Genomic DNA, 15,334 nt, shown 5'->3' with positions numbered 1-15,334 from the left:
TGAAATTCTTAAAAGTTGTGAATTGTTACCCAAGATGATACTAAAAAATACTATTAATTAGATTTTTTAATAATTACCATACAATAACACAATTCAGGTATATAACTATTTGATTATATTTTAAATATACCAACATTAATCCTTAACATTTATTATTTAGTGTAAAATAGTTTGTAAGAGTTCATATTTACAGTAGACTATTCTAATAGCTTATACAAAAGCAAATTGGACTGCCATTGAATTATTACCCACTATAAATTGATTTCTGACCTGTCGTTCGATTTCCCCCTTTTCCATAACCGCATCAAAGATATCCGGGAAATGGGGAGGTTCATCTTACGCTGGACGGCTGACTTATCGACCTCATGAGTTCTGAACGCGGGAAGTAGCTCCAGATTCATAATGGTACCTGCATAGGTGAAGATTAAATGGGGGAAGAATATTACTAATATGACGTAATTATTTTTTGCAATAATATTCCCACTAATAGGGATTCCATTTTTCTTGTACCTTATTGAAAACTTAATAAACTTTTACAGTTCAATCATAAAATTGTACGAAAAATTTTAAAAACACCTGAGGGGTTCTGGACGTGGGTCAATTCGCTAAGCCCAGTTCCTCATCAATCACCGAAGGCCCCAGTTTTTCAGGGTTATCGTTCCCTTAGGATTCCTGCATGCCATGTCTTTTACTGATTCTAAAAAACTGAATGAATCAACAGTCAACTAGGGACATAGAATCGTTTATTTTTTACTTGCATTCCACGCTCGTGTACCCTTTTATATTTTTATTTGTAAAATCTTCTGTGGCTTTCGTATTTGAAACTACAAAATGTATGGAGAACTTTTATTGACGATAAGAATAAACTAATAAATAAACGTCCTTTTATAAACTGTGTAAGTATATACAATGTGCTAAATAACAATAACCTTTATTTTGTCCAACATATATATTTGAAGAAAAAAATACATTACAAATACATATACATAGATTGATTATAGCTATATTGTCTCAAACCTTATCACATCTAACAACACAAACTACGGACTGGTCCTCCTAAAAAGGAAATAATTAACACGCCCCACTTAATCTTTTGAGCGCATTAACCTTTGAAAGCGACCACGAAAAGCCTAAAAAGGCAAGCGAATTGTTGCTGTAATTGAAAAAAAAATGGGGCCAATTGAAAGAGTAAGCACGGGAAGTGGCCATTGTGCGCTGGCCAGCCGTTCAGTAACTATACCGTTCAAATTGCTGAATAAATACGTATCGCCAAATAATTTTGTTGCATTTTATTTTATAATTACTAAGCGAATATTGTTCTTATCAGATCATATGTTTGCCGTCGCGAGTCTCAGTTATTGCAGTGCAAAAGTAGAATTTATCTGTTTTATGGTCAAATGTATTGTTGAAAATGTTTAATGTATTTTAAGTATGCTGTTAACACGTTTAGTAATGATAATTTCATATATATAATGTAATATAATCAATATTTATTTCATATAGTTTCATATTTCACATTAAAGTAATGTTGAGCTTATAAACTAGAATTAAAATTGGACAATAAATATAGACAATGAGAATGAAAGCATTAACCACCCGAGCAGAATTCGCAAAATTCGAATCTGACACCTCCATAAAATAACCTTCAAGTTCCTAACTAAGCTATAGGGCCTTGAATTGAGTCCGTTTATTAGTACTCGAAGGTAGCAAATTCGAGGCCTGTCCGTGGCAAAGAATAATATATTTCACATTTTCTATTTTCAAATTTATGCAAAAACTCATACTTTATTTTAACAAATTAACCACATCAACCTATAAAAAGAATATTTTGTTACGCTTTTTTTTATTCTTCTTAACAAAAAGCTTTGTTGTAATCAAATTATTATATAAATTATTTCTTTTGTACATTAATAATTCTATTTGTCAAACAGCTTTAACTTTTCTATTTTTATACCAATCATAAGGATTGCGATAACAGTTTTTAGATTGAAAAAGTTTACGACAAACTACCGAAATATGAGTAGAGAAAACGATCAACTCCATCCGAGTTCGACTCTTGACTCGTCTAAACTCCCTAACCCCAGCAAAATGTCGTCATCAACATACATCCCCTCACCCCCCAACCCCCGGACATGCGCCCAGGGGGCCAGAATCCCGATTAATCGAGTTGATATTCACCACTCAAGTCAGTCACTCAGTAATTGTTATTAAATAATCCATATAATTTAGATTATGATAACTTCTATGTTAATATGTATATTCGATGGTATTATTAAGTTTTTTGTCAAATGTTATAATGAAATTTAATAAAAAAAATTTAATACAATGTTAGAATTTATTAGTTGACATGTTATTATATTTATTTAAACGTGGAAATTTGTTTTGCCGCCAGTCAACCTACACGGTGAGTGTAGGACGCATGCGTGGTATTAAAACGACCCGCAGTAAAACGACTGGTCACGTGACTCGACGCGGCATTCGCTCGTCGCACTTCGGCAGTTGTCGGCAAATCGGCTCGCCGTACGGGTGTGTCTTAGCACTCGTGTCGATATTACAGCTAAATGTCAAATTAAACGCTTTCGGCAAAAAAAATGTGACATGTGCACCAAGTGACGTAAACAAATACTGTTACCTTAGCCACATTCGGTTTGTTGGTTGTAATTTCGTGGTTTTACTCTGTTTGTAATTCTAAACATTGTTAGTTCGGTTGGCTTGGTGACATTCCAGGTTATTCGAGACGGATATAAATGGGATTTGTTAGTAAACGTCAGATTCGTATGGTGTTGTGTTTTAGTATGAACGTTAGGGGGTTTTGATTCATGATGGATCGCGTTAGTGGCGTCTGCAGGTTCGGAGGTGTGGTGTCAGCGGTGAGGAGTAGAACTGGTCGCAGTAAACGGAGAATAACTGGACCGACACAGCCTCCCGAAGAAATGCCTGAGACGCCGCGAAGGGGTCTCGGGGCGGTATTAGTTTTAGCTTGCGTTCTAGTTTATCACAATTGCCTTTATTGTGGGTTCGTTTTTGATGATATCAGTGCCATAAAAGAAAACAGAGACCTGAGACCGCAGACACCGATATCAAATATATTTCTTAACGACTTCTGGGGAACTCCAATACATAAGGTAAGATATGACAACTTTAAAAAAAATAATCTTTCGGTGATGTAATTAAAAAAACTTCTTATTTATTAAATTCCACATAGGTTTGTACGATAAAACACCTAAAGGAAACATTCATACAATTATATAACAATAAAAATTAAAAAATATTAACGTTATATTTAACAATATTCAATTGTTTCGTAATACTTAAAAACCACTAGCTCCAGTCAGCAGAACGCATTCGCCGTCATCAAATAACAAGCTGGCAGTTTTAATGCAAAATGAAACTGACAATAGAAAACACTTAACGCAGCTCAAGTTTCCCACAACTTAGTCTTACAACGGCGACAACTCGCACTATTTACGAATACGCCGGCTTTATGTTGAATATCATGAATAAGTAACGTTTAGAATATTTCATACATGTACACCATTACTATAATGAGTGCTGTAATAATAGTACTTAACTGAGTTTCGCAATTAGGGCACACAAACGCAAAGTTTGATCTAACGCGTATATTGTTATTTAGGAAGATTGCAGTAATAAATCAAATATTTACATATGTGTGAGTATTTATGGATGTAATCGCGTTTGATGCGGCATCCTGTTTGGATAGATTTATATTCAAATGACACCAATTACGTTACGCGAATGTACTATTCTATAGTAAATTGTATTAGGAATTATGTATTGTATAAAAGAAATTAAGTTTATGTTTGTGATTAGAGTATTTTTTTATTTTTATTGTTACAATAACGTCGGAAGTGCAAAATGTTTTTTAATATTATTGCACCGTATGATATTTTTTTGTAAAATTATATACAAATTATTACTGGACGTAAGATTTAATGTAAAAACCTTTTTGTGTCATATTGAAATGGGGCATCTTATACATAAAGCTTAAACAAAGATTTGTTGGAACTTTACCTCGCGTCCTTCCGAAGAAATCTTCAATGGTACTTTTAACATCAAGAAAGATACAAAGAAATATCAAAGAATTTATCCTCAAAAGAAAATAAATGTATAAATGTTTATTTATATCAATTAAAAGAATTCTTTTATACGATTTAAAAAAAAAAATAGAGTATGTATACATGACAAAATTATTTGTTGTCCTGCACATATATCATAGAGAAACGGCCTTAATATTACTCGAAAACTATATGTATAAATTCTTTATACAATTACAACAACATAAAAACTTATTAAATATATTTATAACATTAACAATAATTACCAAAAAATGTACACTATAAACTGGGTGTACGCTAAAGATATATTTATATCAGGACTGAATGAGACTTCTAAGAAAAAAAATGGATTAGGACTGTAAAAGAAACTTCAGACATTCAAATTATACAAAGCGTTGAAGGTGAGGGTAGAAGGATCTCGAAAAAAAATTCCTCCTCTTATTTAATGTAACGTATAAATTTCGCAACAGTAATTATTTGAATTATTCACCGCTTGTTCTATTTTTAACTTCCATTTCGTAAATATACTTTTCTTTGAACTTCATTTTTAATAGCCAAATATGTACATTTATATGTCCGTTCACAAACTAGAGGTCCAAGAGGAATATAAAGAATTTTGATAACTGAGTTTAAATTTCAATCACGTCGATAATATATTGTATATATTTTATATAATGGAATGTATATTACACAGTTAATAAGTCATAACATTACATAATTTTCAATTGTATATATATTTATATACTTTTTCTACATGAAAAAAAATATTCGAGGCAATATAATTACATTGAATCAGATATAACTTGAATCGTAAAGTAAATGAAAACTGTAGGTACTATGTCAGATTTACTTATGATCATAATATTTTTCTTCCTCCAAACAATATTCTGTATTTGAATAGATGAAAAGGAATAAAATAATTTTTTCTAGCCTAGACAACTAATTGGAATTGCAACATTAATCTCGGATATTCAAGAGAACCTCTTTATTGGTATTTTCGTGAGAGATTAACTTAATTTCACACGTCAGCTTTGTTTAAGGTAACCTTTGTTAACCACAAGCTACATTTACACTCCGATTGTTCTCAATCCATTACTGATTATAACCCTTATAATCTCTTTTCTGTGACTAATAACTAACTTAAAACAAATTGGAAATTCATAGGAAGGTTGAGATATTTACGCCTCACCCTTGTCAGATGCAAAGGATCCGCCTCCATCAGTGTCCTTGAGACGTGTTACCAAGATAGCGACATGGGGGAAATTATTGAGTGTCTTCTGCCTTTGACCATTCAATAATCTAGTTAATTCGTCTCTGGTAACTACAAACTATACTTAATTTAAATCTTTGTCACTTATACTAATATTATATTCGGAAATTTTTATACTTATTTGTTTCCAAAAAATTGAATACAGCATCAGATGTTGTATCGTGACATAGTGTTACTCATTTTTTTATGAAAATAAAATATTTAACATCGAAAATCTGTAAGCAATTTGCAAAATATTTCCGATCACGTTCTGCTGAATATTAGCTTGGTCTTTTTTATCAGAAAATACTTTATTACATTTTTTAACGGCCCTTTAAAATTTCTATTCATAGGCCTATATGACTATCAAGTAATAAAAAAAATAAAATCTATTAATATCAGAAGCATTGAAGTGGACTTTATATTCGTTTGTATTTTATTTCAAATCTCTGACACTTCAATTTTCTATTCTAATAATAGTGTTTATACAAATCGAAGTACCTGTTTTCAGCTACTAAAAATACCTTTTAATACAAAACAAGTATAACTGGACGTTTGAAATTGATGTGGGGCTATTTAAATAATATTCGAAATAGATGTATAAGGTTTACATTAAAACATTTTAGATAAAATTTGGAGTGTTATTTTATATTTAGCACGATATTCGAGTGTCGGCATGGGGATCGCATCCATCACTGTCAGACGAACAAGTTTTTCGTTGCACTAGTGTTAAAGCGTTTGTCTTCCATTTTGTTTGCTAACTTTTTACCTCTGTAATTTTGAATATTGCTTCTCTGGAGGTTCGGTTCGTGAATACTAATTGACAATATACATGACGTTAATTGATGATGCTTTAAAAACTTGTAGCGATTTGTTTTAAACGAACTTGTTTAAATATACTAAATAACTCTGTTTATCAATAGTAAATATATTACGAATTACGCAAAACTGATTTAACTGCATATAGTTCTGGGAAGTGCAAATGTTATTACTATTATATGTTTACTAAATATTTTATAGGACGACAAATGACTGAGTTAAAAGTTCGAAAAGATGAATGATTAATCAAAAATCTCTATTTAAATGATAATTTATCTTAAATTACCATTTTAACGAGTAACCCAAAATGTGTTCAATATTAAAAGCCGGCTATGATATTTACAGAATGTATTTAGTAAGCACGATTTTAAATTGCTCATTTCCTAATATTATAAATAACTCGAACATCAATGGAGTGCAAATGTATTTGAAATTTTTTGTAGTGTAAATTTGAAGTATCTCAACAAGTAGCCACTCATAACAGCTGACTCAATAAGAGCGCTACAGAAATCAGACGTGCATATTATATGAGAATAATATTTTAAATCACATTCGAGTGCTTCCTTCCTTCTATGATTTACACTTCATTTTTTATATTCTTATAGACTTTTCGCATTTGCCTTTACAATAAACGTATTTATAAACGAATATTTTAAAAATAAACGGTCATTTGTTTAACATTAAAAAAATTGTCATACAAAGTAAAACATACTAATTTAATTATGATTCAACATAATAAAAGTTAAACAAAACTTTTGATGACGGTCCTGGAAACGTCTCCGACAAATTCAAACGTCAATCTGTAATAAGTTATTCACAAACCATGGAACACATTTCATAATGGCTGCACGTGAAATATCAAGAACCATTGAAACGAATCGTATATCGAGTGTTTCGTCACATGATTATTTTGGGATGTTCACGATTTATGATCGCACTGCGTCATGTAACCGCTATACGGTCATTTCAGTAAAAGCTTGATTGGCTGACCGTATTGAATGTTTATTACAGTTTTCTGTCACAAACGTATAAACTATTATAAATTATTAAATATAGTTTTATTGTATATTTATCTCTAACATCTGTCACGTCAACAAATTATATTTAATGTGTAATATTTCCCTTATATTCTCAATCTCACGTATGTTTTAACCGCGAATAAAATCGCGTCCCCTTCCAAAGTTCACCCTAATAGCAATGGGTTGTTAAAAATATCGATTATCTGTGGAGCAACATCTCAATTACAGATAAGAGGGATGTGAAAATATCTCTTTGAAAATTGAACACAATGAAAACGTTCCTAATATGTACATATGTATAAACTCTGTCACAATATTATTATATGTATTCCACCTTTGACGACTTCATTTAATATTTGAACGCCTTACGTTGAATACATATTGTAGGCTATTGTATTTATTCGATATCCTTCTGTTATTCCAAGTAATTAGCTCCGAAGTCTCGAACTCGATGGGTAAATAACGCATGAGAGTTTCGGCGGTTGCGTGACTGACCCACGTGAAGCCATATTTCAACGACCTTTTCAAGAAATTCATTTGTACGCGAGTTATTTATGTGCTCGCGTGGTGGTTGTTACGTGCCACCATGGAACAGTTAAACTTGTTTATTAACGTAATTAAATATTGCCCTTTGAGTTTAAGGGATGGTCAAGCGAACGTTCAGTTTCCTTTGTTACTGTTGCTGCCATTGTATCGAGTGTGTGATTCTGGTACCAGTGATTAATAACGATGTTGTATATGTCCTTCAATCCATACCGCAGCACGAACATATACTTGGAACCCCTCTAGATCTTTTGTTCTCAGCCCTTCCATGGTTTCACCCTTAACCCTCAAAATCACATGCCAAGCTCTGATTTGAATCTCTACAGCGTATGCTCTTTTCTATTTTATTATTTCTGAATGAGCTTAAGACTATATTTTTTCTCTTAGAGTCTTGTTCAAGATATTCTCTAGAGTTTTTAATTAAAATATATAAAAATGTCATTTCATATGTTGCAAGGCTGAAAAATAAAAATGTTAATAACACGAAACGGATATGAGATTTCGTTCGTATCTTTATTTGCTTTCTAAATGGGAAGGGTAAAAAATTATATTTTAACTCTTGTTTCTCTCTTTGCTTAAAGTCTTCGTGATATAACAACCACAGCTAAGATTTAAAAAAAAAAAACTTATTTATGTCAATGTAAGATTTTTCTATATTTTTGTTACTAAGTTATTATATAAATGAGTTCTCACCCGTGGCTTATTTCTAGTTCTGTCTGCACTTTCGGTTTATAAATTGATCGCTTTATTCAAAATCTTAAAATGATATAAATTTTAACAATAAACAAAAAACCGACCCACACATACAGTCGACCAAACTTCTGAATATAATAAACTTTCAATAAATAAGAATATTTTTTAAATAATCAAAAAATATATACTTACGTCTTATGTGTATTAAAAGCCTTTAGCTAAGTACTACAAATAATGGATAAGTCCCTAATAACTTTTGACATATAACCTATAATTTAAAAAAACTTCTCACGTCTGTTTCCATAAACAAATACTTCGTTGTAAATTTTATTTTAACGTTTGTTATACAGTGCAAGCTATTAACTAAATTTTATACCCAATATCCAAGTACATAGTCCAAGTGTAATTACAACTGCAATTTAATAATGCAATTTAATTGACATCGGGAAATACAATTCATGACAACACTGCCATGCGAACTGACCAATTAACATTTGCATAATTATTTACCTTCATTGCTAATTATATTTAAAAGCACAAGTCTTCCCAAAAACGATACGTACTTATCCAATAGTCGATAATATTACTCAAGGATTCTTGCTATGTTGATAAATAATTAAATGTTCAGTGTATTTGTTAGGTCACATAAATGTCGGATGTTTTTTGTAAAGCATTGAATGATTTTATTTTACTTATATCCTGAAAATTTTTTAAGGATTTTAATAATTATCACTTACATGTATAAGTATATTTTTTCCGACAACATGTTATGATCTTTAACTTTTATTTTTAAATCTTTAACAAATTATCCTCTGCACAGTGAAAAATTGTATTTTATACATTGAAAAACGTTCCGTTTAATCGCAGGACACCATCCCAAAAGGATAATGAGAGAGCCGAGTTAAATCCTACTAAGGAAGTTATCCGTATGTGAGGCAAACCGACTTTACGTAAACATCAACTTTGTCCGGTAATTTTCAGAGTGCATTTGTAGCTTTAACATGCCCGGATGAACCGAGACTGAGCAGTGCATATCAACAAACGACATTAATTTAAAATGAAACTGACTGGTATATGGTATAAATTTCAGATTCAAAACTTATATACCTTACTCGTGAAAGTGATAAAGGAAGTTTTTGAATCTTAATAGCCAGCGATATCCTGGATAAGTCCAGCTAAGCCTCGCCAGAGGGGACATTAATCAATGTCACTAAAACTTTGTCGCATCTTTGGACTTTATCTCAAACACAAACTCTGGATCTATCCAGGTCCTTAATTTTTTAAAATATAACTCAACTAGGTCTACAATTTGACTATACCCTTACAATATGTAGATAGCTCATATTTCCATCAATATAATTTTGTTCAAATAGCTCGAATGCTTACATATCTGAAAGGGTAATTAGCTAATAGTTAAGATTGACTTATTGGTTCGGTCGGACCACACGGGAGGCGAACCGGGTTTCAGTAAACAGCAGTTTTCTCATGTAATTTGCTACTTGCATTCACAGCCTTATCGCGCCCAGCGGATCATCCGAGACTTTTAGTCTGAGACAAACAGAGACATAAATCAACGTCGCTACAAGCTATCGCCCCTTTGTACCCGCGGACATGAGATACTTTAATGTGTTTATTCCTGCTAGAAAAAGTTTCGTAATATGCAGATAGTGCTATCCACGCGGATGCAAACGAAACTTCATTCATTATTTTAAACTGTGCTATAACGGTGCAACTTTAAACTTACCTGATATTCCGCTTGCGAATAAAACATGGCTAGGTGTGTTTAATGTTTAAGCTTATGTATAAACTCGTTTATCGAACAGTGAATAAGGTAAAGCCATATAGCACCGTGTGTATGGTACGGCAATATATGTAATTTACCAAAGGACGTTCTAGTCAAATAAGTTGGGTGCAGCAATCAAATAAATTGCTCCGACAAACAGTTCTGTCGTAAGTCACCAAAACGTGGGGAGTGGAGTTGCACACAAATACATGTCCCTAGTTCTGCGATAGTGAATTTTATTGGATATTGAATGACTTTACCTACATTTATATTAATAATATTTAACTTATAAAGTGGTAAACGATTTATAGAAATAATATAAATTCACATTACATATGTATACTAAAAGCCATTAAAAGGCTGTGCATGTATTTCATTTTAATACGTAATACTGACCACGAAAATAAACAAATGAAACCTTTAATAAACAATTCTACGTCATAATTATAAATGATTATACAATTATATATGAATCATACATTTTCGGAGAATGTTTTATTTGTTAATTTCGTGGCTCAATTTGAGGTCCTTGAACCTCATTTTGTCCTAGCGTGTAACTAAAAAGTTATTAAATAATAACCAATAACTTCTATTACTTTCTATTACCCACATGCAGGTTTCTTTTAACCACGCGAGCTCTAGTTTAATTTCAGTTGTTTTAGTCACGAAAACGAAAAACCGGCGCTTACTTAAAACACCCAAAACATATATAATTTTGACATAATATAAGTAATCAAAAAAGCTTTCTTTAAAACGCTTTTATCTTAAAAATTGCGAGATTTTTTAAATTCGCTGTTTGGAATTCCGGAAAGTGATATGAGCTATTTTTCATTCTGGGAAATTCTATCCCGGGAGACGTCTACGATAAGTACTTAAGCGTAGCCCGGGCAGAGGCTAATGAATAATATTTTCCATAGATGATAATATACGTTACGTTACTAAATTATCTCACGCTACTTCTGTCGAGAGGTATACAACGTGGAAGCAACAGATTGTTATTTAATATGAAACGCAACATGCAGAAAAATATCGAATTTATATACATATATTTAATAATTATATTCTTATATAAAATGTTACCTTTATATTTCAAGCAAAACTGAGACATAATGGCTAGTGCTCGATTATATAAATATTAGAAAAGCATTAAATCGTATACAAGACTTTCTTTTTAAATAACTTCACTTAAATTGATCTTTTATTGCTAATGAACATAATTCTTAATACCTATTTGTGTATATTTACGTCCAATAAGAGTTTCAAATTAAATAACGGAGTCTGGAATTTTCTTTGTAATTTAAAATATTTTAATAACGAAAGAAGCACAGTTATGTTTCAGACCATAGTAATATTTTGATAGTCAAATTATTTTTTAATTCTTAACTTTTCCTAGAAATATATTATAAAATACAACTTATTAAAAGAAGGCATCTTTTATATTACTGCCTTGATATTAATGTTATGCTTATTTTAGTGTGTATTCTTGGGTCTACATGTTTTTTAATAATTAAAACTGAGGTTTCATTCAAAGGTAGTGTGTATATTACAGTAAATTTTATATCGACTTTGATTTTTTTTTATTTTGGTATATTCTATATATAAATTGTAAAATTACCTTTACACGAAAACGTTCTAAGATTTGAATGAACTAACAGTTTGGACTTTGATCTCTTGAAAAGCCGACGATAGGTTACAGAATCGAAGGCGTGTCATGGCTTTGTCGGATCCCTTAAATCAGACGGGATAGATCTACTACGCACTCCGCAAAAATATTAAGTCTTCAACCACATTGGAAATATATTTTGGTTAATTTAGCGTTATAAAACTTTCTGTTCATAACAGAATAGCGCAAGTTTAACATCACTTGCAACATTCACTTAAGCCTTTATAAGTTGATAGAAATATAAAACTATTTTTGATTTACGATAACGAATGGTTACAAAAAGCAGACTTGCTTGGCATTGCGCCGCAACCATGCTGTGATGTTCCTGTGCCAACATCTACTTTTCCTCACAATATTCAGTCCGTTATATACTGTTTTGAAAATCGTATTATCCTATATTATATATATACGTATGCAATATGTAATTTATTTTATTAGAAATAACATATTTTGGAACGATAAAGCTTAAGAGCTCTTTTATTTTTACGAGTAAATAAATTAAGACAACGTTTTACAACGATTAGGACCTTATTACACGAACTATTTATAAAAAGATACATATCTTATTTTAAAGATTAAAAAAATATATACAAAAAAATTCATAGCAACTTTTTAAAATTGCTAGTATTTCGAGCAATATATTGCTAAAGGTATCTTTTATTTTAGGTACGTTATTCAGCATTTGCTATCCAACCGTAAATCCTATTTACTCCATTCGCTGTAAATCGTCCCGGGGTAAACAAGGTAGAGAAACAAAACCTACGGTTTTAACAATAACAGGGTAGTATGTGAAATGAAATACTTTATATTCCACCATGTGACTTTTCATAGCATTCTAGAAATAAATGTGTAAATTTATTATATAGTACTTATTAAACATACAAGCTAATATAACGTTGGAAATGTTTTAGTAAATAATTATATGTGTATATAGAGTTTACATGTTGGTGGGCGGAAATGAAAGATTGGTTGTACGTATTCAGGGTTCACTACTCAAAGGGTACGTATGAAATCCTATTGTTGTGCCACTGTCCTTCCAATCGTCCCTATAACGCTCTGTTTAACAAGGACCCTTCTTAGAAGGTATGTTCTACTCATAATTTACACTTTATCCCAGCTTTAGTACTATTTAAATTCAGAATTTCATACAAATAGTAGGTAAGTATAATATATTAATATTACATACGCATTGGCATTTATAATAGTATATAATTATTAACATCTTATAATCACATTTTTTATTATTTAAGTAAAATTAATTTTATGTATAATAACTAACTATAGAATTTTCATCACATTAAAATTTCATTACGACCTTGTTTGGTGCTAATGTGAAAGTAGGTAAGTAGTTTAAGGCAGTACCGAGATCAAATCTCACCTTACTTCAGTCACACTAATAAACATGACAAAGACTTAATCAGTGAGATAATGATCATAAAACAAATTTTTAATAACATTTCAAACTTTTAGATTTCACTAATAAAATAATTCAATTCCAGTTGCAAATACAGGATTAGTCTAGCGTAAGCCAATTAGCACTTCTATATCGAATTAATCTACAACCTAGTAAGGGATTTCATTGGCTTCGATAAAACGTTGTAATGGATACAATTTTATACATTTGCATGCCGCAAAAAAGTTTCTCTGTTGCATTATTCCTTTGCTGATTGTGTTTGTTGGTTTAAAAGACATAGTCTTGTGTGTGTCAGATGTGCTATAATTATTTATTTGTACGTATTCATCAATGAGGACTAATTTTGTTTTTATTACATTGTTAATAGTTTTCCTTAAAGTTCATTTATACAATTTGTTTATTCCCTCACGTAAGTAAATTTTCCCCTTTCCCCTTTCATAATTAATTATACTTAATATTTTACTCGAGAGAAATCTTCGCCAACAAAAGTCAGCCGGAGCTGTTCCATTGTGTTTGTTAATTAATTAATCCTTCATATTCTTTTTATGGGAAGGTTTCTTTTATAAAATATTGAGTGGCCCTAAATGAGCTATCTTTCTGATTATCCCAACTTAGTAATTATCTTATACCATGTCTTCATTCAGTGCTGTTATAACATCTTTAAATCCAATCTAAGATTTTTAATTTGAATAGAAATACCGGTGATGAATATTTTTTTACCTTTCCGGTCACATTATATGTCTCGCATTGTATTATTTATTTATTTAACTGGAGCTTTATCTTAAATGGATTATGTTACTTATGAATGTGGTATCGATGAATTCTACTACCGGTTAAAAGTGAGGATTGTACACACTTAAATTTAACTGTATATACATACGAGTATACATACATATATAGATACATCTGAGTACCATTTATCTACTAGCCTGTATAAAAGTAGAGGCGTATTTGTGCATGTATGTACGAAAAATTGTCATAGTTGTTCATCATCTGTATTTGTATAATATTTCGGTTTTGCTTTGAACACGGAACTGAAACGTGCATATGATCACGCGCTCAAAAATTGACAGGTTTCGTTTCACCCATATCCGTTCAAAGCAAACTGAAGCTCTGTATTTTCAGAAGCTTTTATTTACAGGTGTTCTCGTTTGGTTCCCGCAAGGTCTACGTTATTTTTTTTCTAATTCACGGTAGACTTGTTCCGAATATAATCATTTAACAGTTTCGATAAAATTATTCCAATAAATGAATTCTTGCGTCTATAAGTCAAAACAATGCTTTTTTATTTAAATGTCAACACAATTTTAGAGCACATTACTTCTTTAAGCACTCAAACATTTCAGGTATCTATTATATTATAGGAATTCAAAACAGTCGCTTTCAGTATTAACCAGTTATTGTTTAGAAAAACCTTCTCACTTTATTTATTTTTTGAAATAGCTTATAACAGAAAATATGTAGGTACTTCAAAATGCATTATATAACTGAGACAGACAGATAGTGTTGTAACTGTTATGTAATAATTTTGAACGTAATATATTATATATATGCATTTTTTTCCAACATAATAATATACATAAATGTATTATAACCAGTTGAAGCTAATGCATCCAAGATTAAATTCCTGGAAGCAACATCAAACTCTCTCCTGAGTTCAATTACCTCGCTCACAGCACAATAAGTTGTCGAGAGTGCGAATGAATGCATTTTACAATACAACACAATACAATACCACAACAAACATATCTAGTGGATTCCATTCCGTAGCGGATCCTATAATGTTGTTGACAATGACTGATAGGAACGTCGCCTGGAAGTAAATGTGCAAATTCCAAATCACTCAAGAGGATGAAAGTTCCATTGTAACTCAGTTGTAAAGCACAATAGCCGCGACTCGTTAACTTTCAAAGAAGAAAAATATTTAGTAACACCAAGCATCCCATATTCTTTGGTCTCAAGGGAGGAATTTAAATGAAAACTTTCTGTTTTTGTTAACATGATTATGTCTCGAGATACTCATTGAAGCAAGAATATTTTCATATAAAAATTGTTTAGAAATGATATTATTTATG

The 15,334-nt window shown here is 31.1% G+C and overlaps 1 protein-coding gene across 1 annotated transcript in view; it reads left to right on the top strand.

The window, feature by feature from the left end:
- Positions 1-2,476: 2,476 nt before the first annotated feature.
- LOC116766394 (protein O-mannosyl-transferase Tmtc3) overlaps positions 2,477-15,334 on the top strand; it is a 104,343-nt gene continuing 91,485 nt past the window's right edge. The window contains exon 1 of the mRNA XM_061522742.1: positions 2,477-3,125. Coding sequence (XP_061378726.1) covers positions 2,820-3,125 — 306 coding nt within the window. The 5' untranslated portion in view covers positions 2,477-2,819. The remainder of the gene's footprint in view (positions 3,126-15,334) is intronic.

The sequence above is a fragment of the Danaus plexippus genome, chromosome 15 (assembly GCF_018135715.1).
Source record: "Danaus plexippus chromosome 15, MEX_DaPlex, whole genome shotgun sequence".
Lineage (NCBI taxonomy): Eukaryota > Metazoa > Arthropoda > Insecta > Lepidoptera > Nymphalidae > Danaus > Danaus plexippus.
The sequence above is the reverse complement of the archived record's forward strand: the minus strand, read 5'-3'. Positions and strand labels throughout refer to the sequence as shown.